Genomic DNA, 26357 nt, shown 5'->3' with positions numbered 1-26357 from the left:
ACATACATGACTTGCGTTTAAAGCATCGATATTATGAGACTCAAGTTGCCATCTCAGGCTGTCAATCGAACCGGAGATTCAGACGCCGAGTGCAGAGTCTAGTACTGACAGGAGCGCTCTAATCGGAAGGAAGATGGTAGTACGCAGTATAGCACCGTGTAACATTTAGGTTGTTCTTGGGGCCTCGAGGATTATTGAATCGAAAACAAATCGAAAACGACAAAGTTCAAAAGGCTAAGCGCTGAGCGTTGAGATCTTGAGATCTCGAGATCTGGGCTCTGAGATCTGCAGCCGTCGTAGGCGCTTCCCCTGAGCGCGCGTCTATGCATAACCCTTCGCACACCGTCCGACCATCGCAACTACTGCTGCACTCTTGTCGTTCAAGTGTCATGGTTTGCGCACCGCAGAGACTAGGATATAACTACCCTCGGTCAATCTCGTGTGGAGACAGCGCCGATCTCTGGTAATGCTACGATCACCCAGTCCCTTCAAAGCCGACGACTGATTCAACTGTCTACCACAAACGGTCCATTGTACAAGGCGAGTGTTCAGATATGCTCTCGAAGCAAAGATAATTATAATGATGACCGGAAGTTGTGCTTCGTCCATAAAAGCAGTCATGACATTGGTGCATGAAAGGTTTGACTTGGGTTCGACACAAACTTCGCGCGACGGAAGGTTTTGATTATATGCCGACCACCGTTGCAACGAGGTTCTCTGCAGCTTTGGTGATGCCATAAGCAGCGCCCTACGATACTTAGCTGTGTTCTTTGGACAAAACTACACTCGCCACCAAGGATGTCTTATTTGGTATTGCCAACAACGTCGAGCACTTGCAAAACGAACGGAGTTCGCGTCGAGCCCGGGTTCTTCAGTCTCACTGACATCCATTCGACTCAAGTACACGTTTTACTCGGAGAGCAAGGCGTCCTAGTTCAATAACCTATTCAGCATATCCGCTTCTCTTCAAGACGTACCGCGCTCTAAACCGGGACGTTGAGACAACCTCTACTGATACTCGCCATTCCAGACTCGGACATCTATGTCAATATGTAAGAGGACTGTCCCGAGGCATCGACATGGCTGATGAAATATGCAGGATTTGCCGCGGAAGCCACATCGACTCGCGAGCAACGCAGGAGGTTCGCTAGTCCTGACCTACGCACCGTGACGGGGATTTACAGGACACTCCCGAGTGTGAGGGAGAGTCAGCTTCGGTACCTGGATATGCCCTGTCATGTCTGCCAAAACTCACCTCAGCGGCTGCATTTGTACTAACGAACGCGTCCGTCTCCGGCCCACAACCGAAGTGAGCGTCATTGTCTGACATCTTAGTGTCTGACGTTACCTTCTATCATTGCAGAGAACTGATTGAACAATTATTCGGACCGCTCGCGTTGATAAGCCCGGATCCTCCGTACAGTGCCGGACAACCACACTGTAGTCCCGCTACTCCGATCCATGCGGGCTAGATTGTAGTGCTATCGACGAGTTGCCATGGCCAAGTAGACGGTGCGCGCACACTTAGACTGGTTCTCATTCAAGCCATGTTTCGAACTGTACTTGATCTTGATGTGTATCCTCCATCGCCCGTCCTCGGCGGACTCGGGGCCCTCATGTGTCTACAAGTCAGACCCATTCTGCATGTTTCTGTTTGACTGGGAAGACGTCATCAGGCTGGTGTCATCTAGCTATCTCACTTGCACAGTCTCAAGTCAAAGACCTTGTCAAGCTGTGTCCCGACGACCGCCCCCAGCCTTGACTTCTGATCACATAGCGCTGGTGCGTCTCGTTCTCGCATAGCCACACAACATGCACACGCCGTATCACCCGAACATCGTCGTATCAGATACCCACTTGCAAGCATGGCAGTGCGCAAGTGAGGCCATCCGATTCGGACTTCTCTCGTCGCCGAAGGTGGATGTCGGCGCTGAGCGCTGAGCATTTCGCTGACGCTGAAAGCATCTTGCTCTGCTGTAGGCGATGAACTGGATATAGTATGTGCAATAGTCTACTGCTGGTCTCTGGACTCGTGGGTGAGCGGCTTCTGCTAACATCAATAATGAAGGGGAACAAGCCACCTTTCCTGAATGAATCCCAACAATAACTGGTACCGGGGCGGGACCATAATGCTGTGACCACTGAATCCATCATCGGGGATTATCTACACTGAAGATTGTCGAAAGAAAGACGTACAGTCATCACAGGTGGCCGCAGCGGCATCCTATCTGATACAGGCACTTCCATTGCTTAGACGCACCATAGCATGGTATGTGTCCGCGTGGCATGCGTAGACCTCTACACCGACGCGCTCGTCATCACTTTGGGCGGTATACGTAGCGGTATACATATAATGCGCATTGCTGATATGATTATACCCTGCGGCTGTTCAGAGTTCTGCTTCGACGACAGTCATGCCTACGCTCATTCCCCTTGATAATTTCTTGGGCGCGGCCTTCATAGGTATAATACTCTCAACTATGTACGTTTCCCTCCGATCTTGCTTTCCTTTATCGATGCTAACCATTGCGTCAGGCTTTATGGCGTGTCATGTCTGCAGACGTGGTTGTACTATACGCAATACAGCAAAAGCGATAGCTTGCGGCTGAAGCTCTTTGTAAGGCGTTTTTCGCGAGCCCCACCTCAATGGACTCATGACTTGTGGTTTCCGATGTGTCAGGTTGCCCTCGTTGTGTAAATTGCACATGTTCTCAAGTGGTCGAGTCTCAGAACGCTGATATTATCGCCAGCATCTTGGATACCTTGCATGTTGCGCTGATATCGACCGCATACTATCACTATACGGTGACGAACTATGGGGACTATGGAACACTTGATACAGTGACGTGGTAAGCGGTCAGCGGCTCGGCGAGCATGGAATTTTGACCACTTTGCGTTACATAGGAGTATTGCGGTACGTGACATCCTCATAACCCTTAAGTGCATGTCATTAACAGGTTAACAGGTTCAAATATCTTTCGGAGTACGTACCGTTGCGGTATCACCAATGCACGCTTGTACTGACGGCTCGGTGCATATAGGGCCTTGTGGGGTTGCTGGTTCAATTGTACGTGTAACAGCCGTGCCAATCCATGCTAACATAAGTGACGCCTTAATAGATTCTTTGCAATGAGGATCTATGTCTGTAGGTATCACGGATGCTCAATGTCGCCTCACGAACACTAATCATTTGTGAGTGGGCAAGCGACGGCTGTTAATTCCTGGAATCATCGTACGTAGAACCCATCTGTCACAGTAACCCATTATGATATTTCAAGCTATCTAGGGGTTTCTTGGCGTCGTTGAGCTAGGTGTGTGATGATCTATCTTGTATGCTCAACAACGTGACACGTATGGCATATCGCGGCTCAGGCTGTTCCATAGGTCAGTGTTGTTCATGTATGCACTTACAACGGACTAACGCGTCAGACTACTACCATAGCATACACCGCTGCTGGGTGAGCATACTTCCGATCACTGGCGTTGTGGTGCATGCTCATCGACTTGTAGTTACAGCGATCGCTACTTCTCTGTGTCTGGCAAGGCAGGACATGCGAATGTGCGTGGCGACATGCTACCGGGTATTTATGACCTCTCATTCTGCCAACGCGCCTAGGCATACACGAGTACAGCACTGACTGCTAACATTGTGTGTGACTTATTGATCGCGGGATGTACTGTGTACTATCTGCGGGAGGGTCGAACGGCTTTTTATCGGTATGGAAAATGAGGTAGTCGACCATGTGATACTCATAGTATACACTGAACAGGACAAACAAAGCCGTCACTCTTCTGATGACCTATGCACTCAGCACATGTGAGTTCTAGACACTCAGACTACCTTACGCTCGCGCTCTGAAAACGTACTGCATTAGGTGTTCTCGCCATGTAAGTCTTCGGCCAGGTGTTGTTCCTACTCCAGATCTCACCCGTACCTTCCAGGATCTTCAGCTTTGTCTGTCTCATCACCGTACGTGCCTGACCATTCTATACGTACATTCGCCGTCAGCGTGGCTCATAATCTCACCACGGCGCTGGTTTCAGTGGGTCACACTGGGCGAAGGGCTGATATACGCTGTATTCTATTGGATACTGATTCGAAGTGAGTAATCCGACTCGCAGACACTTCTGTATCTGACTATGATAATCACAGTCTATCCATGCTCTTTCCTATCGACGTATGCTCTAAATATCTTTTTTCAGTAATTGACTATTGACTGCTCCCTCAGCTTGAACTCTCGAGAGGCTGTGAGACGCGCTTTCCAGGAAGACATTCCAGCCCGCGAGCTCAGCAGCCTTGAAACGCAAGTTGACAGTCCAGACAAGGACAAGGACCCTCCCGAAGCGGCCCGAACGAGACCGTCGTCGAGCCGTACTTTTGGCCCCTTTACTCCCAACACCCCGCTTCCTGTGTACCGCCTCGCAGAAGACGGTCGAAACTCGGGTCGTATCATAGCGTCCGCTGCGAATACTGCAGTGTAGAAGCTGCAGTATAGTACGTGCTTGAGTCGAACCTAATTTGTACTGCGTGGAAGTCGATGACTTCCACGACGTCTCTCCTTCAAAGACTTAGGACTCCTTACGCAGGTGTAAAGTTTGAGCATATATGTATATCCTAATATATTCACGATGAGCGCCGCCTATCTCGAGTGCTGCGACCAGGCGCGACCGAACCACGAAGCAGGCGGTTAATTTGTCCGCAGAGAGACGGAATGACAGAAGCCCACATGCCGCCGATATACTAGCCAGCCGGACAGTTCTGGTTACTGCAAGTAGTATGGTCACTGTTATGTTCGTTAGATTCCTTAAGTATCACTTACCCGAGATAAGTATACAGTAACTCAGTAGTGAGTCTAAGATAAGTACTTATCTTCAGTAGACTGGAAACGCGGCATAATCAACAACGTACACGACTCTACTCCCATATCACTACCTCATACTACACCTAGTGCTAAGGCGTTCAGCCGCTTTCAGACCAGTTGCGGACGACATACTGGATCACCTCTTGGACATTTTCTGGACGCCCGGAGGGAGTCTATGTCTGAGATCCCCCTACACAAGCTCAGGCGTCACAGAAAGCTATCTACAGTGGGCTACGAGCGTCTCGCGAACGGCGCACCTTCACCCAACGGTGACGAACCCGGGTCTCCGAGCGACGCCATGCCTCTCAGTCCGCGCGCCGCGGCGTCAGCACGGCGGAAAGGTAAGCGGAGAGAGCGTTATGCCGACGATGCGGACCATCCGGACGAACAGGCGGGTCTCTTGGGTGACGAGGAGGACGGAGAGTTCAGAGACGACGAGGAGCAGGAGCAGAGGGATCATAGGGGGGAACCGTCAACGCCAGTATGTTCTCACTATGGTTGCATCAGTTTAGACTGTTCTAAACCTGCAATACGCGAGGTAGCATTCACCTTGGTCGCGCAAGTTCAAGCCACCACAAGACAAGTCGAGAACAGTGCCATTCAGACCACCAGGTAGGAGCACTCGTGTGAGCAGGGCTACATTGACTGCATATATGCTCCACCAGACAAGCAGCGCAACCGCTTCCCGGCTAATATCGTCCGCAACCAAAAGTACAATGCCTTCACCTTCCTCCCGATTGTATTCTATGAACAGTTCAAATTCTTCTTCAACCTATATTTCCTACTGGTCGCACTGTCCCAATTCATACCCGCGCTCAAGATTGGTACGCCGTTCTGCGCGCTCCGGGGTACAGAGCGGCTCACTTGGTCATAGGATTTATCGCGACCTATGTTGCTCCCCTTGCCTTCGTCCTATTCGTGACCATGGGCAAGGAAGCGTATGATGACTACAAGCGGAATCTCCGGGACCGCGAAGCAAATTCCGCGCGCTACCTCATCTTCACGCCTACCACCATCTCCAGGTCCTCGTCTCCTGACCTAGACCGCGACGATGGCCCGCATACACGCTCCGTCCCGTCTTCTGCGCTACGTGTGGGCGATCTCGTCTTGCTGGAGAAGAACCAGCGCGTCCCCGCTGATCTGGTCTTATTGCGCACCTCAGACTCGTCAGGAACTTGTTTCATCAGGACCGACCAACTTGACGGCGAGACGGACTGGAAGCTGCGCGTCGCAGTGCCCACGTGTCAGAAGTTGCCGTCCGAGCGGGAGCTCATGGACCTTGACGCGGAGATCTATGGTGAGTGGTTTCCATGTGTCGATTACATGCCTATTCACAAATGCACGGCCATGGGATGATTTCGTAGCGGATGCGCCCACGAAGGATATCCATACGTTCATTGGCACATTCACGATCAATTCACCGCGGTCTGCCTCCGACGACGATGTGCCCATGGTACAAGTGCCTACCGTCGAGCCTCTCACTGCGGAGAACGTTCTATGGGCGAACACTGTCCTTGCGGCTGGCTCTGCTGTTGGATTCGTTGTCTACACTGGCCCTGAGACGCGTGCAGTCATGAACACGAGCCACCCAGAGACGAAGGTGGGTTTACTAGACTTGGAGATCAACCGACTCGCCAAGGTCAGTGCGCTCGCAGCAGTCCACCCGAGAATAATAACGTACCATACCCACTACTGATCAGATTCTATGTGCGGTGACTTTCGCTCTGTCGTTCGCTCTTGTCGCCCTCAACGGCTTCCGTGGACTGTGGTATATCTACATCTTCCGTTTTCTCATCCTGTTCTCGTCCATCATCCCGATCAGGTATGTGCAACTCATCCTTCATCCGTAAACTAGGTGCGACGAGTTGTATTCTAGTCTGCGCGTGAACCTGGACATGGGCAAGACGGTATACGCGCAACAGATCATGAAGGACAGCGAGATCCCGAATACGATCGTCCGTACAAGTACGCTGCCCGAAGAACTCGGCCGCATAGAGTATCTGCTCAGTGACAAGACCGGGACCCTGACGCAGAACGGTAGGCATTCCGTGTCAAACTCTTCCGCGTTGACCGATTGACGCAGCGCATGCGTAGAGATGGAGATGCGCAGGCTGCACATGGGCACTGTGTCGTACGGATACGACTCCATGGACGAGGTTGTACATCAACTTGCCGTGGCCTTTGGAGCATCTGCAGAACAAGGTATCAGGGAGATTTCCATGACTTGCGGTGTCGTTGCTCATACAATGGTCAGCGCACAAACGCATAGGCTCTACTACCACGGGTGCGCAGCTTGCCACGAGGGGGCGTCGAGATATGTCCTCTCGTGTGCATGATGTCGTCCTCAGTCTTGCTCTTTGCCATAATGTGCGCATACAAACTACTCCTCACGGCCGAACGCTCATTCGACTTTTCAGGTCACTCCGGTAACGAACGATGACGGCACCGTGACTTATCAAGCGTCTTCTCCGGACGAAGTAGCGATCGTCAAGTGGACTGAGTCCGTCGGCTTAACACTCACGTATCGCGACCGCACGCGGATCGAGTTGCAGACGCCCTCCGGTTCCCGCATCACTTACGACGTGCTCGACCTCTTCCCGTTCACTTCCGAGTCTAAGCGCATGGGCATCATCGTACGCGACATTCAGTCGGGCGAGATTACCTTCCTGCAGAAGGGTGCCGATGCCGTCATGGCGCGTATTGTACAGCGGAACGACTGGCTTGAGGAAGAGTGCGCGAACATGGCCCGTGAGGGTCTCCGGACGCTTGTCATGGCGCGCCGCAAGTTGAGCGAACAATCGTACGCACTCTTCAAGGAGCGCCACCACCAGGCAAGCATCAAGCTCGAAGGCCGGAACGAGGCCATGACTACTGTGGTGTCGGAACTGCTCGAACGAGACTTGGAATTGCTCGGTCTCACTGGTGTCGAGGACAAGCTGCAAGATGAGGTCAAGTCGACGCTGGAATTGTTGCGGAATGCTGGTATCAAGATCTGGATGTTGACGGGTGACAAGATCGAGACTGCGACGTGTATCGCAATATCGACAAAACTTGTTGCACGGAATCAGTACATCCATCAAGTTGCGAAATGTTCGTCAGTTGTTACTTCTATCCGTCGGGCGGCGTGCTCACCTTTCAACCGCTGTCGGTATGATTAGTGAAGACGGCGACGGAAGTTCGAGACCAGCTGGAGTTCTTACAAAACAAGCTGGATTGTTGTCTTGTGATCGACGGAGAGTCTCTGCAGGTCGGTTCTTCCATACGCGCACCCCTGTGCAACACTGACCACAATGCTTGTAGCTATGCCTGAATCTGTTCAAGAATGAATTCATTGAGATCGCCACGAAGCTCTCCGCTGTCGTAGCATGTCGTTGTTCGCCTACCCAGAAAGCTGATGTAGCTCGCTTGATTCGGCACCACACCAAGAAGCGTGTTTGCTGTATCGGCGATGGAGGTAACGACGTCAGCATGATCCAGGCTGCAGATGTCGGTGCGTAAGGTGAAACAGATCACGAGTGGCGATTGTTTGACTGGCTTATCATTAGGTGTTGGTATCGTTGGCAAAGAAGGGAAACAAGCATCTCTTGCTGCCGATTTCTCCGTCACGCAATTCAGCCATCTCACGAAGCTCCTTCTCTGGCACGGGCGCAACTCGTATCGCCGCTCCGCGAAGCTCGCGCAGTTCGTTATCCACCGTGGACTTATCATCTCCGTCATGCAAGCTGTGTTCTCTGCAATCTTTTACTTCGCGCCTATAGCACTCTACCAGGGCTGGCTGATGGTAGGATACGCTACTGTGTATACGATGGCGCCTGTCTTCTCCCTGGTGCTGGACCGGGACGTCAATGAAGATCTCGCCTTGCTCTACCCAGAGCTGTACAAAGAGCTTACGAAGGTCAGTTAGTCGTCTAATATCTTCTCGTCGAGGCTCACGCGGGCTGCAGGGTCGGGTGCTGTCGTTCAAGACGTTCTTTATGTGGCTGATGATCAGCGTCTACCAAGGTGCGTCTGACTTCTCTGCCTGACTGCTGGGCCTCATGCCTCTTTTACGTCTAGGTGCCGCGATCATGATCATGTCCCTCGTGTTGTTTGAGAACGAGTTCCTGAACATCGTCTCAATATCGTTTACGGCGTTGATCCTGAATGAGCTCATCATGGTGGCATTAGAAATAACCACATGGTCAGCAGAACATTGTCTTTTCTCATTGCGCGACTTACAATTCGTGCACTAGGCACGTCTATATGGTAATCTCGGAGGTCGCGACATTGTTCTTCTATGTCATCAGCATCGCATTCCTCCCTGAATACTTCGGTGTGTCCAGCTGATGTTGCTGTCGACGTATGCATACTGACCACACTTGCCAGACCTCACCTTCGTCATCTCGGTACGATTCGCCTGGAAAGTCGCAGTGATTGTGGCTATCAGCGCGTTCCCTCTCTACATCATCAAACTTATCCGTAGTCGAATAGCACCAGCAGCATCTAGCAAACTGCTGTAATTTATGCCTTGCTTATGGAATTACGCGGAGATACGATCTTTAATGCATTTATATTGTTGTCAGTGTCATGCGGGTCAATAAGGATCATTGCAGGTAAGATGCGATATGAAGTGGGTAACAGAAAGGACCGTCAAAATGCACTCAACTACCACTGTGAGGAGGAGGCGAAGGGTTGTGAGCAGTGAAAGCATTAGCGAAGAAAGGTGTCGAAGGGTGCCACTCAGGGTTCGATGTCCAGATCGGATGTCCAATGGGAGGCGGCGGACGATTAGATGCAAAGCCAGGCGGTCCATGAGGCCCAGGGGCCCCCCAGGGGCCACGCATGTCGGGACCCGAGCTACGTGGGCTTCCCCATCCTCCTCCTACTGGAGCGGGGGCAACAGCGCGGCGACTCGGTGCCTGCACAACCTCATCGTCGTCCGCAGCGAGCGCAGATGAGCCTAGCACACCCTTTGGACTGGGCGAGCGACGACTTGGTGATGTGGAACCGGAGCCCGACGCGTCAGCGGACGGTCGCGCAATGGGCGCGATGGGCGCAATCGGGCGAGTGATGGGACCAGGATCGGCCGCAGGAAGACGACTCGTACTGGGAGTGAGATGCGTCGGCGAGGTCACTGCATTGCCAGAGGCTCGGTTGGGAGGCGCAATAGGTGCTGGAGGACCGATAGGAGTTGGTGGTGCAATGGCGGAGGGCGGAGCAATGGGAGCAGGCGGAGGCACGTTCCGTACAAACGGCGCATCGTACGGTATGCCGTTGCCGAAGGTTCGCGGCATCGCGGATGGCCCCAGAGGCGGTGGCGGGCCCTGCTGCATCGACGGACCAGGGCCCATACCGAAGGGACCTGGCGTGAACGGTCCGCGTGGAGACATTACAGGAGGCATCACACCCGGTGAGAACATGGGAGGCCCTTGGGGAGAGAGGTGGTTCGGAACATGGGCAGGCATCGGCTGCGGCGCGGTATGGTTCGTCACCACCGTCACGCGGGGCTGCTGAGGACGAGGTGGCTGAATGATGGGAGGAGCGGGAGTGGCGGGTTGCTGGGCGGGCGTAGGCTTGTTAAGGATCTTCTTCGACGGCGCAGCGTGGTTTGGCGACCGCTGAGAGGGCCCTGCTGTGTTAGCATTCCGAGGCGAAGTAGGTGGACGTGCATTGCGCGAGGCTGCGCGCTGCTGCTGTTGCTGTTGCTGAGCTGCACGCTCGCGCTCACGCGCCTCTCGCTCTGCCTTCTCCTTCTCCACCCTTTCCCTCTCGGCTTTCTCCTTCTCCTCGCGCTCCTTCGCCAGCCGTTCCTCCCGTTCCTTGCGCTCCTTCTCTTCTCGTTCGCGCTTCGCAGCAGCAGCAACGGCGCGCTCGGCGGCAGCCTTGGCTTCGCGCTCCTCGCGTACCTTGCGCTCGCGTTCTTCCTGCGCCCGCCGCTCTGCTTTGCGCTTCTCCTCCTGCTCCTTGCGCTTGCGTTCCCGTTCTGCCTCGCGTTCGCGCTCTTCAGCTAGGCGCTTCCGCCGTTCCTCCTCTTTGCGATGCTTCTCCTCCTCGGCCGCTTTCCGCACCGCTTCACGGCGTGCACGCTCCTCCTCGCGCTTCTTACGCTGCTCCTCCTCCTGCGCCGTCTGCTTTGCCTTAAGTTCTGCGTCCTCGGCTGCCTTCTCAGCCGCCTTGGCCGCGCGCTCCTCATCCTTCGCAAGCTTCTGCTGACTGTGGCGAGCAGAGGTAAGGACGTGAGTAGATAGCCGCATGGACAGCATGACGCACCGCTTCTTCTCCTTCTTCTTCTGGTTCTGCGTCTGTTTCTTGGCCTCCTTTTCTTTGCTGTTCTTGTCCTCCTCGTCGAGCTCGCGAAGGAGTTGCAACTGGCGCTCCTGTGCGACCTTTTCACGGTACGCCTGGAGCACCCGCTGCTCGAACATTCGTGCTGCAAAGATGGAGAACATCCGCTTGCCTTCCTCCATCTTCTGCTCCTCCGTCATCACCTACTGCGGGGTCAGACGCCTGTCACACGACTGAGCGCACAGATACGGACCTCCTCCTCGTCCTCATCTTCATCGTCCTCGTCATCGTCCTCGTCATCCTCATCTCCCTCGTCATCATCCTCATCCTCGCTCTCATCCTCGACGTCCTGCACAGCCTCATCCTCGCGCTGCATCCGCCGCTCAGCCAGCTGCTCCATCATCTCGAGAAACTTCTGGCCGTCGTTCTTCAGCAGGTCATCGGCCACGGTGAGGATGTTACCTGCTCCTGTAATCGTGAGATCAGAGGCCGGACTGAATGTAGCTGCGTGCTACTCGCCTGTGACAGTGAGGCTGTTGCCAAAGTGGCCCAAACCATCACGGCCGTTCGCCTTTGTCCCGTTGGGCATGGCGCGTCGCCGATGGGACGGCGCCCGCCGATCGGGTTGTGGCTTGACGTCGTCCTCGTCTGCCGCATCCACCTCCTCGTCCTCCTCTTCCTCCTCTTCATCGTCCTCCTCATCGTCGTACTCCTCCTCCTCATACTCATCCTCCTCACCGTCGTCCTCATCAAACTCGCTCTCGGGCGGCTTGACGGGCTTGCGGCCATTGGTCATGACGGCGCCTTTCGGGCGTGTGGCGGGATGGGCGGGAGCATGGGGATCAATGACGACACCGTTCTTGTCGAGCTCAACGCTGCCTGGGAAGGGTCCTGGGCCTTGCGGAGGAGGGAGCGTGCCGCCAGAGGAGATGTAGCGCTGCTGGTAGTTCGCGTACTGTTCTAGCTCCTCATAATAAGCATCGTACAGTACCTCCAGCTCTTCTTCTATTGCACTCCTATCCCGAAACACGCGTCACGCAACAACGGAGGTGCACGATGCAGACACAGCGGGATTGGGTACGAGAGCCGATGCCGAGCGTCAGTAAAAATTTTCGTGCAAAGGGGGAGAGGCACACGGACCGCTTCCTACCGCAGACAGCGCAACTACAGCTGTGCTTCTGCTGCTCCTTCATCTTCTTGAGGACGGCTTCTTTCTCGATTTTCACGAGATTCCGACGCTCCTCCTCGCCCAGCCCAAGCCAGAAGTCTTTGATGCGCTCCCGCTCCTCTGTCGTGCTCGTACTCCATATCTTGTTATTTTTCGCCGTACCTCCCCCTCCTGTTCCGTTCGCTGGGGGACGCGGTTTGTGAGGTGCGGAGGCGTTCGAAGATGGTGGCGATGGATGGTGATGAGTATGATTATGCTGGTACGCGTGGGAGGTAATGGGGGCCTTGGAGGCTGCGCGACGACTAGGGGGTGGGTTGGCGGCTGGCGCGGGGGCAGCATAGGACATAGGCTGCTTGCCCGCCGCGCGCGACGACGGCGGAGGGTTGGACGACGGCGGAGGTCGCGCGGTCGGCATTGAGTTGTGAGCAGAGGATGGCGGCGGCGAATTTCCCACAGCCGCGTCGCCCGGCGTCTCCGGCCGCAGCCGGCCGGGGGCCTCCGCGCTGGCCGGCCGCGGTGGCTGTCGTTTCTTTTTCTTCGGCTTTTTCTTTCGCCCTGGCATATATTCCGGGCCGAACCCGCCGCCGCCTCCGCTCGACGGCGGCGCGTCGCGCGCGTACGTTGCCGCCGCGCGACGAACGTCGTCGACGTCGTCGAAGTCGTCGAGCTCGTCCTCGCTGTAGTAGTCGTCCTCCGCGTAGCCTTCTTCGCCGTACTCGTTCAGCAGCACGACGTTCGTCGGCGAGAGCGCGTCGCCCTCTCCGAGGGGGTGCAGCCCGTTCGCCGCCGCCGCCTGCTCCATCGCCAGGCTGAACGCCGGGTCCGAGAACATTGCCGGGTCGAAGGGCACCGTCGTCGGGTACGCGCCCGCCGCGTACCGCATGCTGTTCTTCGCGCCGCCACCGCCCGCGCCGGCGTGGATTTGCTGCGCGATCGCATACATCGCCTGCGTCTTTTCGTCGCCGTCACCATACGCGCTCAGATGCAAGTAAGTGTTCCGTACAAAGCTCCGTATGTGGTCCGGCAACTGCTCCAGGTACTCCTCGTCAAACCGGCCCTCCGCGTCCGGCTCGATCCCGCGCGTGAGGTGGTTTACTGTGGCGGCCAGGTCCGCTTCTGTCACCATCCCCGGATTCTGGCGGGCGACGGCGGCGAGCGATGCAGAGAGCGACGCGGTCGTGGACAGGTGCACGGACTCGAGCGAGGCGGCCGTGGACAAGTGCAGGGACTCTGGAGACCGCGTCTCGGACTCCGCACTCACCAGCTGCGCCTGGATGTCGTCGTCCTCGCCGTACAGCCTGTCCTCGAACACCATGCCCTGGAAGGCGGGGTCGAGGTTTCCCTTGGTCTTCTTTTTCTTCTTCTTCTTGCCGTTCACCGTGGGTGCGGGCGTGGGGTCGGCCATTGGCATAGGTGCCGACGGCGGCGCAGGGACGACTGTGGGTCGCGAGACGGGTACGGCCGCCTTCTTGGCTTTGCCGGTAGCCATTGTTCGGAATCAGAGGCTGAGAATGCGCGGTAAGCAGGAAGAAGACTGCGAGAGCTCAGTGAAGGATGCAGCACCAGAAGAAGCAGGCCGGAAATGGTGCGGGCTGTGCACCGCAGAAGCAGTTCCCGAGAAAACTATCGGTGAAGACAAGTGAAGGATATGCAGCAAAGCTAGTGCGCAAGCCGAGATGGGAGTTTGCACTTTCGAGGAGATGGTCAAGATTCAAGACTGGGAGAGCAGGGCGTCGCGCGATTGGCGCCGGCTGTAGAGAGTCACGTGAAATGCGGTGCACGGGGTCCCACCGGAATAGTGGTATTCTACGTAAGTACCAAATGCCTGGTATCCTTCTCTTCGCACTCACTCCCAACGCCGTCGCCATGCACCCGTTGTTCTACTGGCATGCTATAACAGACTTGACAAGGCAGCAATATCTTGGACGGGCGGCCGGGGCGTCTCTATAATTGCTGAACGTGGACCGGACGTGGGCGAGTTGCCCAGCGTAGGGAAACTTGCCATGTCACATTATTGTGGATGCCGGAAATACATGAGATCGCTTGAACTTCGCTGCAACGCCCTGCCTTGAGTACGTGTTGAACTATTCGAGTATGTGTCATGTCCATCGACACGCAGCATGGGGTATGGGACTCGGACGTCCGTTAACTGTGGGATTGGTACGAGCCTTTGCTGGATCAAAGATGTGTCGAGTATCTAACATCCAGTGCAGGGTCACAACATGGGTATTCCACTCCATGAGCCGGAACAGCATCCTCACCGTGGGCAGGCGCGACCTGCCTGCCCCGCCGCGCTTGCGCTCGCCGTCGCGTCCGCTGCCGCTCGGTGCAGACAGACGAGGTGCGTGCGCTTGCTACTCAGTCCGCCTGTATTTAGACAGGCACATATACAAGGACAGCTGCATGATTATGGTCGTCGAGCCCTGCCTATCACGTCTATTTGAGCAATGGTGCGGCTCGCACGTCTGCATGTTTGTGCGTAACATATTCGTGTTACGCGTCCAGCAGTCCCTGCCGCACATGAACCGGACACATGCTCTTTCAGTATTCGGCGCAACGTCTCCCATCCTGGCAGTTCTATATCAGTATTGTTGCGGGGCCCAGGATGAGCGATCATGTGCCACACATCATCTCTGTGACCTCCGCACCTACGTCTTGTCTGGTAGTTCCATGTCGGCTGCAGATTATGAGTCCCCATAATGGTCAACTTTGCGGTTCGGGACCATGGCTTCGGGCAACGTTTCCCAGGTCGAGGCATCATCACCGGTGAGGACTCAGTCTGTGCAGCTTGCGATAACACGCGGGGTACTGAGCAACCAGATCGTGGACAGTCCGATCCACAAGCGACCGTTTTCACCTCTCGTCCTCTCGTCCTGAACTACTAGAGATGTGCACGCATCGGCCGGGCTATAATTAATGTTTCTTTGATGAGTGGATAGCAGTTTAGGTTCAGTTACCAGTAATCGCGGTACGCGTTAACTCGCCATCAGCCTAATAGTGCAGATACAAGACTCATCCGTCTCGGGTACGTCTCGCCGTTATCTCTTGTAGCAAGAAGTTTGTAATGTTGAGTTGTTCCAACAGTCGCACCTTCACTTTGAAGCGGCTGATACCGGACCTCATATCAAGTCATACCATTCAAAGGGCACCGGGAGCATGCAGTGGCACCGGGCTCGCACGCACCATCGGAGAGTGCTACTCAATAATATCGGTCGCCATCAACGACACCCTGCTACCTGTCTAACAAATCAACCAATAGACAATATTCGGTGGCCGGGTGCAAAGGTTTGCTCGGGCATCTGATCTTCTCGGGCACGACGGTCTGAAAGCAGACAACTCGACGCTGAGGCTCAGATAGATCCCCGGCGAGCACGCGGGTGGGCGCCGTGCGTCCACATCGACTTGTGCGCGGGCTGGTGGCGTACCATTGGGATTGTACTATACAGATTTTGACTCTGTCCACCTACACCCAGTTGCGATCGCACCCAGCGCTGAGCGCAGCACGTATGTCTCTGCATCATGATTCAAACGATAGGCGTCTGCAGGCAAACTTGAAATATGCCTCTCAGCGGGCTCATTCTCTGCTCCGAACCACTCCCTAGACCATTCCCTCGACATGCGACCGTACCTTTTCCGCGCAGCGACCCTCCTATCGCTCGCCTCATTGTGGTCGTTTCCTCTGGCCTGCTGTTCCGCAATCACCGCCTACAACGTACAGGGCCCCTTGACCATCGGCTCTGCGACATCGACGAGTGATACCGCAGCAGGGACAGCTGTGTACGACCCCCCATATGGATCTTATAGCGGCTATGCCGCGTACAACCCCATCGTCCTCGCGCCGCCTGCCGTCCCTTCTAACTTGTCGACTCAATATGACCTGGTGCTGCCGGGAAGCGCATCCGGTGTCCAAGGACTGAGCATCCCTCAAAGTGGTTCATTCTTAGGCTTCTCAGTCGAGATGTCGGTAGCCACCGAAGTCAGTAAGTGACGAAGTAGCTGAAGGTGTATGTATCTTGCGACTAATGTTTGGTTTGCAAGTCGGCATCAATGCGTGAGCCACGTTTCAATGATGCTTCCTGCTGTTTCTTGAATCCCCTGGTGTAGCTCGTTTCTACAGGTGCCTTTCTTGAACCTTATGCAACTCGTAGCGCAACGTGGGGGAAGTGTCAATGTCCGTGTAGGGGGTAATACTCAAGATTACGCGGTCGAAGTCACAGGGCTTTCAGACAATCGTGGCATATGCGTTAAGAAGGACATCGACGACACTCGTAATCCAGTGAGTTTGACCATACAGGAGGCTTGGATTTGATAGGCTTACACTTGCGCACTTCTCACAGACAAACACACCGACTCTGCTTTTCACACCTGAACTGCTCTACATGCTGTCGAACGTATCCGCGCTCATCAATGTCAATTGGTGGCTCGGTATCCCGTTCAACGACACTTCCAATTGGCGATTGGACATCGCCGAGACCGGCGAGGCTATCCTCGGCGACAGATTGCTGGGGTTCCAGGTCGGTAACGAACCCGACCTCTACGCCTTGCACGGGCACCGGGCCGCGAACTACAGCGTCTGGGACTACTTTGGGGAGTTCGCTGAGATCGTCGAAGCGATTGCTGCCGACGACAACATACCGATGCGTAACAATCTCATCGCACCGAGCGTGAGCGGAACATGGACGCCCGAAGATGTCTGGAACACCGGCTTTCTGACGTCATACGATTCGAGCCTTGGTGCTCTAGCTGTTGAAAAGTATGACTTCCGATCTGTACGAGACTTCTATCTAATGCACATGCCAACATCGATAGGTATCCTGACGACAACTGCGCTGCCCTATATCCCGGCGGTGATTTCGGCCCCGCAAAGGACCCACAAGGCGTATTCGCCAACTATCTCAATCACACGTCCGGCCAATTGCTGGTGAAGCCCTACCTCGCGTCTACAGCGCTAGCCCAGCAAAATGGGAAGCCGTTTTACATGTTTGAAACGAACACAGCGAGCTGCGGAGGCTTTCCGGGCGTCAGCGACAGTTTCGGTGCGGCTTTATGGGCAGCCGACTACGCTCTGCAGATGGCATACAGCAATTTCTCAGCTGCAAATCTTCACGTTGGCGGCCTGAGCGATTCATATAACGTGGGTGGTTCTCACATTAGAGCGGTAGCTTCATTCTAACATCAGGTCTATAATAGCCCTTCATCCGTACGGCTACTCAATCATACAGCGATGTCTCACTGATCGTCCATCTATAGCACCGCCAACGAATGAGTCATTGTTCCAGGGCTGGACGATCGGTCCGGTGTTCTACTCCGTACTGGCCGTAGCAGAGGCTCTCGGCTCCTCCAACACTTCCCGCGTGATTGACCTCAATGCCAACAATGGCAGCATCTACACGCCCGCGTACGCTATCTACGAGAACAACGCCCTCGCAAGGCTAGCGCTCTTCAACTACGTCTCGGATGCCAGTGGGGCTAGTAATGTCACTGCGACCATTTCTATCGATGGCGGTCGAATGGGCGAGCAAGTAAGCACCCCGCAAACCGTGAAGATCAAGTACCTCGCGGCAGAAAGTGTTGCCGTCAAGGAGAATATCACTTGGGCGGGTCAGGTGCGGAACCTTCTCGTACCACGACAGTGTATTACTGAATATTGGGCAGACCCTAGGCAGTCGTTTCGAAGTCGATGGCCGCCTCAAAGGCGGAGAGAATGTGCAGACCGTGCAGTGCGATACGTCCTCCGACACTTGTCAAGTGAACGTTCCCGCACCGGGGTTGGCCCTCGTCTTCCTCTCCGACACCGCCTACGAGGAGGTCGAGCCAAGCAGCGTGGTTACGTTTGCGACCACGTCTGTAACCAACCCACTTGTGACTGTGACCGTCAACCCAAGCGTGCTTTCCACATCGAACGGCAACGGAAGCATCGTCCTCGGGGCTACAGACCACAGCAGCCGAGCGGTGCCGAGAGGTAGTGTGGGTGTCGGTTTGTCGGTTCTCCTTGCAGCAGCGACGAGCTTTGTGTTGCTCAAGCGAATGGTGTGAGTGATGGCAGTTAGTGCTGTATGGACATCGGAATTATGCGTCCATAGTTCGGATGTGACAAGCGACTGTTGTGATAGGCGGCGCTCGGCGTGAATATATAAAATATACCTGCGTAAGGAGAGACGTCGTGGAAGTCCTCGACTTCCACGCAGTACAAATGAGGTTCGACTAAAGCATGTATACTGCAGCTTCTACACTGCCGTATTCACACCAGACACTATGATACGGCCCGAGTTCCGACCGTCTTCTGCGAGGCGGTACACAGGAAGCGGGGTGTTGGGAGTAAAGGGGCCAAAAGCGCGGCTCGACGACGGTCTCGTTCGGGCCGCTTCGGGAAGGTCCTTGTCCTTGTCAGGACTATCAACTTGCGTGTCAAGGCTGCTGAGCTCGCGGGCTGGAAAGTCCTCCTGGAAAGCGCGTCTTACAGCTTCCCGAGAGTTCAAGCTAAGGGAGCAGTCAGTAGTCAGTACTATACTAAAGTAATATATAAAACATACGTCGATAGGAAGGAGCATGGATAGACTGCGAGTATCGTAGTCAGATACAGCAGTGTTTGCTAGTCAGATTACTCACTTCGAATTAGTATCCAATAGAACACGGCGTATATCAGCCCTTCGCCCAGTGCGACCGACTAAAACCGGCGCCGTGGTGAGCTTGTTAGCCATGCCGATGGTGAAAGTGTGTATAGAATGCCCAGGCACGTACGGTGATGAGACAGACAAAGCTGAAGATCCTGGAAGGCACGGGTGAGTTCTGCGATAGGAACGACACTTGGCCGAAGGCTTACATGGCGAGAACACCTAATGCAGTACGTTTTCAGAGCGCAAGCGTAAGGTAGTCTGAGTGTCTACAACTCACATGTGCTGAGTGCATAGGTCATCAGGAGAGTGACAGCTTTGTTCGTCCTGTTCAGTATATGAGTACATCATATGGTCGAGTACCTCATTTCCATACCGATAAAAAGCCGTTCGACCCTCCCGCAAGTAATACACGGTACATCCCGCGATCAATAAGTCGCAGACAATGTTAGCAGTCAGTGCCGTACTCGTGTATACCTAGGCGCGTTGGCAGAATGAGAGATCGTAAATACCCAGTAGCATGTCACCACGCACATTGGCATGCCCTTCCTTGCCAGACACAGAGAAGTAGCGATCGCTGTAACTACAAGTCGATGAGCATGCACCATAACGCCAGTGATCGGAAGTATGCTCACCCAGCAGCGGTGTACGCTATGATAGTAGTCTGACGCGTGAGTCTGTTGCAAATGCATACATGAACAATACTGACCTATGGAACAGCCTGAGACGCAATATGCCGTACGTGTCATGTTGTTAAGCGTACAAGATAGGTCGTTACATACCTAACTCAACGATGCCAAGTAAACCCTAGATGGCTTAAAAGATCATTATGGGTTACTGTGACTGATGGGTGCTACGTACGATGATTCCAGGAAATAACAGCCGTCGCTTCCCCACTCACAAATCATTAGTGTCGTGAGGGGACATAGAGCATTCGTGATACCTACAGACATAGATCCTCGTTGCAAAGAATCTATCGAGGCGTCACGTATATTAGCATTGATTGGCACGGCTGTTACACGTACAATTGCACCAGCAACCCCACAAAGCCCTATATACACCGAGCCGTTAGTACAAGCGTGCATTAGTGATATCGCAACGGTACGTACCCCGAAAGATATCTGAACCTGTTAACCTGTTTATGACATGCACTTAAGGGTTATGAGGATGACACGTACCGCAATACTCCTATGTAACGCAAAGTGGTCAGCATTTCATGCTCGCCGATCCGCTTTCCGCTTACCAAGTCACTGTGTCAAGTATTTCATAGTCCCCATAGTTTGTCACCGTATAGTGATAGTACGCGGTCGATATCAGCGCGACATGCAAGGTATCCAAGACGCTGGCAATGGCATTAGCGTTCTGAGGCTCGACCACTTAAGAACATGTGCAATTTACACAACGAGTGCAACCTGATATATCGGAAACCACAAGTCATGAGTCCATTGAGGGGGAGGGGAGGGGGCTCGCGAAGAACGGCTTACAAAGAGCTTCAACCGCAAGCTATCGCTTTTGCTGTATTGCGTATAGTACAGCCACGTCTGCAGACATGACACGCCATAAAGCCTGACGCAATGGTGAGCATCGATATAGCAAAGCCAGATGAGAGGGACACGTACATAGTTGAGAGTATTATACCTATGAAGGCCGCGCCCAAGAAATTATCAAGGGGAATGAGCGTAGGCATGACTGTCGTCGAAGCAGAATCCTGAGCAGCCACAGGGTATAATTATATCAGCAATGCGCATTATATGTATCCCGCTACGTATGCCGCCCAAAGTGATGACCGGCGCGTCGGTGTAGAGGTCTATGCATGCTGGCACGCGGAAACATACCCTGCTATGGTGCGTCTAAGCAAAGGAATTGCCTGTATCAGATAGGATGCCGTTGCGGCCACCTGTGATGACTGTACGTCTTTTTTTCGACAATCATAAGTGTAGATAATCCCCGATGATGGATGCAGTGGTCACAGCATTATGGTCCCGCGCCGGTACCAGCTGTCGTTGGGATTCATCAACTTGAAGGAAAGGTGGCTTGTTCCCCTTCATTATTGATGTTCGCAGAAGCCACTCACCCACGAGTCCAGATACCAGCAGTAGACTATTGCACATGCTATGTCCAGTTCATCGCTTAGAGCAGAGCAAGATGTTCTCAGCGTCAGCGAAATGCTCAGCGCTCAGCGCCGACATCCACCTTCGGCGACGAGAGAAGTCCGAATCGGATGGCCTCACTTGCGCACTGCCATGTTTGCAAGTGGGTATCTGATACGACGATGTTTGCCAGTGGGTGATACGGCGTGTGCATGTTGTGTGGCTATGCGAGAACGAGACGCACCAGCGCTATGTGGTCAAAAGTCAAGGCTGGGAGCGGTCGTCTGTGAAGGGTACGGCCGGACAATTGCTATCCTGTCGAAAAAAACGGGTTGATGTTGACGTTGACGACCTTAAGCTGTTCTGTTTGATAGTCCCGAGACGTCGAACTCTGTGTTGAAGACATTTTACACAAGTTGGGTACGTTGTTCTTGACGTTGAAGTTGACAAGTTGTCGGACAAGTGGTTTGACAAGTGGTTTGACAAGTGGTTTGACAAGTGGTTGACAGGTGGTTTGACAGGTTGTCTGACAGGTTGCCCGGCAAGCGCCGGGCATCCGCCACATGCAAGTAGTTGAAGTACTGAGTACCGAGTACTGAACCGCGAACAGGCCGTGAACAGGCCTACAATGCAACAGTGAGTCTACGCTCTCCGTCCTGATCCACTGTCGCTGAGACGGACACGAAGAGATGCGAAGCCCTTTACGAGGTATGTGACGCATTTGTTTGCGTGCCCGGTCCTCCGTCTTTGTCATTTAAACAGGATTGACTTTAATTCAATAGTGTATTTTAGTTCACCTTAAGGCAATTCATTATTGAACCCCTATAATCCTATCCAGTACTCATCCTATCCAAAGCAGTAAACAGGCTTAGCTAAGACTATCCTCAGTATGTTAATGGTTTAGCTTAGACTGTACTAGCCAATCCAATCCTGTTATGAGCTTAGATTAGCCTATATTCACCCAATCCAATCCTATTGTAAGCTTGTCTTAGTCAATCCAATCCTGTTATGAGCTGACTTTACTCAATCCAATCCTATTGTAAGCTTGTCTTAGTCAATCCAATCCTGTTATGAGCTGACTTTACTCAATCCAATCCTATTGTAAGCTTGTCTTAGTCAATCCAATCCTGTTATGAGCTTACCTTACACTGTACTCATCCAATCCAATCCAGTTATGAGCTTAGTTCAGCCAATCCAATCCTATTGTGAGCCTGGTTATATCTGAGCCAATCCATACTCTCATGAGCTTAGTCACTAATCTAATCTAATCAACTCAATCAGGCATGTATAACCTTAGCCAAAACTGTCCATCTCAGCTCAGCTAATCCACTTCCATCTCTGATCTCATCCACAAATGACAATTACCAAAAAAGGAAACATGGTCCACCGAAACACAAGACAGCCTATTTAGCCCGGCCAGCTGAGCGAGTCTGCGGCCTACACAGTTCATGAGGCATGTCAGTATAGAGTGATACTTGAACAGTCAATGACTTACTTGACGGCCGAAGCCCTAGCGCGAGTGACACGAGGTTCATTGGACGAAGTCGCAACTCCCTTCAATGAGGATTTCTCACGTGTTTTCTTCTTCGATGGCGCAGTGCTACATGACAAGCAAATCAATCATATTGATCTCACAAATATCAACCACAGAACATACCTTGCGCTGCCGTTGTTGGTTTTGCGCTTCTTCGCTGGCAACTTGTCTACGCCATCAACTTATTCAGTCAACAGATTTGATAATGAGCCGAGCAGAACTCACCAGTTGTTCCCTGAGTCTCATCATTTTCTTCATGGCCCCTACGGCGGCTTTGCAGTCCCTCGGCACCATCACCTGTAACTGTTCAGTCAGCCACATCCCTGTCACTCGTATGGCCAGGCATACCCTCATTCTCGGCCTCAGTATCCTTGCCTCCCTCGACCCTGTTGAACAAGGAGTGATGTGGCGTAGCTGAAGGCAAAACTACAAAGAAGCAAACAATGGACTGTTAGAATGGAGGACTTACAACAGATCTCAAGACTACTGAGAGGGAAGACTCAGGAGGCGTAGAATGAGAGGAGAGATCGTTACATTACAGGGGCATCCAGCCCAGTATATATACACATGAGAGAGCCATCACATGATCGTACAGTAAGCGTAATAGCATGACATCGTAATGGTGCAATGAGCAATGATGCGATGATTGCACCATGGATAGAACGTACTGGAAAGGACTGGACAGGACCGGAAGGGAATCTGGACAGTCCTAGAACATGATATCATAGTGATGTCATGGTGATGTCATCAAGGAACGTGCTGGAACATCCTGGAAAGTACTGGAAGGTAGTGGAATGTTCCGTACAAGTCTAGAACAGATCATGTGCTACAGGTCTGGATCAAGTCCGTAAGAAATGTATGTAATATGTAGCAACGAAGAACATAAGTCCATAACGGGTAAAGGATAAGTCCTATCCCGTAGTGTAACACCCAAAATAGTCGAAGTTCAACACTCCCACTTGTTCAAGATGCTACAAGCATGCCAGAAGACGACCTGAACTTCTCAATTGCATTGAGAGGAACATTCTTCGTCAAGCAGTCAGCAAGCTGGTCTTCGCTAGCGACATAGTAGATCTCAGTTTCACCACGCTCGTAGAACTCGCGTATATAGTGATACCTGATCTCTATATGCTTGGTTCGGCGGTCCACAACAGGATTCACTGATAGGAAGATACTTCCGTGGTTGTCTAAACAAAGAGGAGTAGGACTTGACATGTTGTCTCCAAGCTCCTCGCCGAAATGACGAAGCCAAGCCATCTGACGACAAGTGTCTGAGGCGGCCTTGTATTCTGCTTCAGTTGAAGACAGAGAAACAGTCGGCTGACGTCTCGACGCCCACGAAATGACACAATTGGCCATCATGAAGATGAAACCGCTTGTTGAATGCCTATCATCGCGGTCTTCGGCCCAATCTGAGTCTGAGTAGGCAATCAGACCAGAGTTACTGCCGCCATCATAACAGAGCGCAAAACTCTTAGTTCCTTGCAAGTAGCGCAGAACGTAGAATGCTAAACACATATGCTCTTTAGATGGGTTGGACGAAAACTTGGCCAATCGCGTGACCGCAAAAGCGATATCAGGCCTAGTACCTAGCATGGCGTACATGATACTGCCAATGATGCTCTGATACTTCGTCCTAAACTCTTCGGTAGCAGTCTCAGTACTGCTCAGCAAGTTTGCACCCGCTGGCAACGGTGTTCGAGCTACTTTGCAGTTGCTCATTCCAAAACGCTCTAGGACAGTCTCAACATAGTCTTCCTGGTCAACAAAGAGCCTGCGTGTAGAACGCTCTCGACGTATTCTAAGACCTAGGAAACGTTGGACTTCTCCCAAATCCGTCATCTGGTATTCACTTGACAAGCGCTCTTTGACCGAATCAATGAAGGGCTTAGAGTTACCCAAGAGCAACAAGTCGTCGACATATAAAATGACGACACAGGTGTGATCTCCAGACTCACGGGTATAAACGTATACACCAGCATCCGAATATGTGCGCATAAAACCAAGCCCTAGGAGAGACGCATGGATCTTAGCATTCCATTGGCGTGAAGCCTGCTTAAGTCCATATATAGCCTTCAGAAGAAGACAAACGTGGTCTTCCTTGCCTGGTACAACCCAGCCTTCAGGTTGTTCCATGTAGATCTCCTCTTCAAGATCACCGTTCAGGAATGCCGTCTTGACATCCATCGACTCAATCTCCCAATCCTCAAGGGCTGCATGTGCAAGCAAGTATCGCACGGATTCAAAACGCGCAACCGGGGAGAAGGTCTCGTGGTAATCCTGACCCCAAACTTGGGTGAAACCTTTGGCTACTAGACGAGCCTTATAACGACCATCATGCTTGATCGTATAAACCCAACGATTCTTAACGACCTTCCTGTTCTTAGGCCGTGGAACCAGAATCCAAGTCTTATTCTGAATCAGAGAGTCGTACTCAGACTTCTCTGCACCTTGCCATTTCGACTTGTCAGGAGAACGCATGGCTTCAGAATGACTCTGAGGAACACCATAGTTCGCTTCCGCAACAGCACGAGCCATCATTAAAACATCTGCTTCAGGCCGCTGATTCCCTTGAGTATCAGTGCGTCGGTCTATAGAAGCTGGAGGTTCATCTCCATAAATGTTGTCTCTGTTCCTTGCAGGATTTCTCCCAGCGCCATCTCTCCGAGGCCTTTGATACTGAGGCTGAGGAGGTGGAACAGGTTCAGGATGTGGCTGCTCATGCGGATGTTCTCCCACTGGCTCAGGTTCGACTTTTGGCTCTTCAGGTTCATCGTCATCATCGTCTGCGGGTACAGGTTCAGGTAGAGGTACATCTACATCCTCCGGTTCCTCAAGATCCGAAGGGTCAAACTGCGGCGGACCCAGGGACTTCGGGTCATTGCCTAAATCTTTGCGTGCTGGAAAGATCTCTTCATCGAAGGTCACATCACGAGACACAACGATACTTCGAGTGGCCGGGTTCCAAAAACGATAGCCCTTTGAACCCTGTTCATAACCAACAAAGATCATCTCGACTGCCTTCTTGTCGAGCTTCCCAGATCTCTGCTCTTTCGGCACATGCACAAACGCCTTGCACCCAAAAACTCTAAAATAGGAAACATCTGGGATTGTGCCGTCCCAGAGAGTAATGGGGCATTGCCACTTCAAGCGGCGCATGGGCTGACGATTGTAGATATGAATCGCCGTATCAACTGCCAATTGCCAAAAACCATGACTTAGGCCAGCTTGGTGTAGCATGGCCATAGCCTTCTCTACAATAGTGCGATTCCAACGTTCAGCTCTGCCATTTTGCTGAGGCGAGCCAGCGACCGTCTTCTGGTGTTCAATACCATAAGACTTGAGATGTGCCGTGAAAGTGTCAGAAGTATATTCCCCCCCACGATCCGAGCGTAAACATTGTATCTTCTGCTTAGTGACATTCTCAGCCCACGCCTTAAAGTCCTCAAACGCACGGAGCGAATCAGACTTCTGCTTCAGGTAATAAGCACGGCCAAGACTTGAGTAGTCGTCCAAGAAACTTATGAAGTACTTGAAACCATTTGGCACAGAGGCCGTACGCATAGGACCGTCTTCATCGGTATGAACTAATTCAAGAGGCCTAGAGGCTCTCTTTTCCGATGCAGGGAATGGGGCACGATGAGATTTACCCCACTGACAACCTTCGCACGGAGACTTCTCAGGGTCTCCAATAGAATCGACACCCGTGGTATGGCTAGGCAGTTTCTCAAGAGCTTCCTTAGAAGGATGCCCAAAACGACGATGCCAGAGTTTCCAATCTGACGACGAAACAGTCTTTACAGACTTGCGGCTCAATATCTCCAA

The 26357-nt window shown here is 52.9% G+C and overlaps 7 protein-coding genes across 7 annotated transcripts; 3 read left to right on the top strand and 4 right to left on the bottom strand.

Annotated features, from left to right (window-relative positions):
- The first annotated feature begins 2118 nt into the window (after positions 1 to 2118).
- Positions 2119 to 4641, top strand: B0H18DRAFT_1103463 (uncharacterized protein). The gene is made up of 22 exons (XM_048032584.1): positions 2119 to 2141; positions 2197 to 2269; positions 2341 to 2482; positions 2536 to 2617; positions 2681 to 2694; positions 2751 to 2849; positions 2905 to 2914; positions 2966 to 2983; positions 3042 to 3067; positions 3120 to 3145; positions 3198 to 3232; positions 3287 to 3311; positions 3373 to 3384; positions 3443 to 3458; positions 3511 to 3559; positions 3617 to 3717; positions 3771 to 3817; positions 3876 to 3888; positions 3943 to 3970; positions 4045 to 4102; positions 4154 to 4178; positions 4230 to 4641. The coding sequence occupies exons 3-22, from the start codon at positions 2415 to 2417 to the stop codon at positions 4480 to 4482; spliced, it is 1005 nt and encodes a 334-aa protein (XP_047895429.1). The 5' UTR covers positions 2119 to 2141; positions 2197 to 2269; positions 2341 to 2414; the 3' UTR covers positions 4483 to 4641.
- Positions 4642 to 4927: 286 nt separating this feature from the next.
- B0H18DRAFT_997291 (protein transporter) lies at positions 4928 to 9399 on the top strand. The gene is given in 18 exon segments (XM_048045453.1): positions 4928 to 5342; positions 5394 to 5396; positions 5407 to 5474; positions 5528 to 5686; positions 5737 to 6159; positions 6227 to 6501; positions 6563 to 6684; positions 6739 to 6899; positions 6957 to 7064; positions 7117 to 7229; positions 7280 to 7952; positions 8021 to 8109; positions 8163 to 8352; positions 8408 to 8757; positions 8807 to 8864; positions 8919 to 9042; positions 9095 to 9174; positions 9228 to 9399. 18 exon segments carry the CDS (start codon positions 5038 to 5040, stop codon positions 9359 to 9361), a joined length of 3435 nt encoding a protein of 1144 aa, XP_047895428.1. The 5' UTR covers positions 4928 to 5037; the 3' UTR covers positions 9362 to 9399.
- B0H18DRAFT_997282 (salt tolerance down-regulator-domain-containing protein) lies at positions 9400 to 14072 on the bottom strand. The gene is made up of 5 exons (XM_048045452.1): positions 12267 to 14072; positions 11646 to 12142; positions 11380 to 11594; positions 11112 to 11329; positions 9400 to 11054 (listed from the first exon to the last, which is right to left on the bottom strand). Exons 1-5 carry the CDS (start codon positions 13781 to 13783, stop codon positions 9503 to 9505), a joined length of 3999 nt encoding a protein of 1332 aa, XP_047895427.1. The 5' UTR covers positions 13784 to 14072; the 3' UTR covers positions 9400 to 9502.
- Positions 14073 to 15910: 1838 nt separating this feature from the next.
- B0H18DRAFT_931221 (glycoside hydrolase family 79 protein) lies at positions 15911 to 18364 on the top strand (the record flags this gene model as incomplete). The annotated part of the gene is made up of 7 exons (XM_048041726.1): positions 15911 to 16278; positions 16399 to 16570; positions 16632 to 17047; positions 17104 to 17428; positions 17485 to 17494; positions 17545 to 17900; positions 17950 to 18364. The coding sequence occupies 7 exons, from the start codon at positions 15911 to 15913 to the stop codon at positions 18328 to 18330; spliced, it is 2028 nt and encodes a 675-aa protein (XP_047895426.1). The 3' UTR covers positions 18331 to 18364.
- A 2-nt stretch (positions 18365 to 18366) lies between these two features.
- On the bottom strand, positions 18367 to 19208 carry B0H18DRAFT_997276 (uncharacterized protein). Its single transcript, XM_048045451.1, has 5 exons — positions 19118 to 19208; positions 19036 to 19063; positions 18904 to 18961; positions 18828 to 18852; positions 18367 to 18774 (listed from the first exon to the last, which is right to left on the bottom strand). Coding segments are annotated over exons 1-5 (366 nt in total). The 5' UTR covers positions 19120 to 19208; the 3' UTR covers positions 18367 to 18521.
- On the bottom strand, positions 19114 to 21082 carry B0H18DRAFT_1103459 (uncharacterized protein; the record flags this gene model as incomplete). Its single annotated transcript, XM_048032583.1, has 16 exons — positions 20528 to 21082; positions 20393 to 20474; positions 20307 to 20320; positions 20152 to 20250; positions 20087 to 20096; positions 20018 to 20035; positions 19934 to 19959; positions 19856 to 19881; positions 19770 to 19804; positions 19691 to 19715; positions 19618 to 19629; positions 19544 to 19559; positions 19443 to 19491; positions 19285 to 19385; positions 19189 to 19235; positions 19114 to 19130 (listed from the first exon to the last, which is right to left on the bottom strand). Exons 1-16 carry the CDS (start codon positions 20593 to 20595, stop codon positions 19114 to 19116), a joined length of 645 nt encoding a protein of 214 aa, XP_047895424.1. The 5' UTR covers positions 20596 to 21082.
- Positions 21083 to 22365: 1283 nt separating this feature from the next.
- On the bottom strand, positions 22366 to 23047 carry B0H18DRAFT_210891 (uncharacterized protein). Its single transcript, XM_048037137.1, has 7 exons — positions 23002 to 23047; positions 22881 to 22918; positions 22758 to 22829; positions 22656 to 22701; positions 22573 to 22598; positions 22494 to 22508; positions 22366 to 22435 (listed from the first exon to the last, which is right to left on the bottom strand). The coding sequence occupies exons 2-7, from the start codon at positions 22884 to 22886 to the stop codon at positions 22406 to 22408; spliced, it is 195 nt and encodes a 64-aa protein (XP_047895423.1). The 5' UTR covers positions 22887 to 22918; positions 23002 to 23047; the 3' UTR covers positions 22366 to 22405.
- Positions 23048 to 26357: the final 3310 nt, after the last annotated feature.

This window comes from Fomitopsis serialis (genome assembly GCF_022376445.1).
Source record: "Fomitopsis serialis strain Sig1Antser10 chromosome Unknown B0H18scaffold_20, whole genome shotgun sequence".
NCBI lineage: Eukaryota > Fungi > Basidiomycota > Agaricomycetes > Polyporales > Fomitopsidaceae > Fomitopsis > Fomitopsis serialis.
The sequence above is the reverse complement of the archived record's forward strand: the minus strand, read 5'-3'. Positions and strand labels throughout refer to the sequence as shown.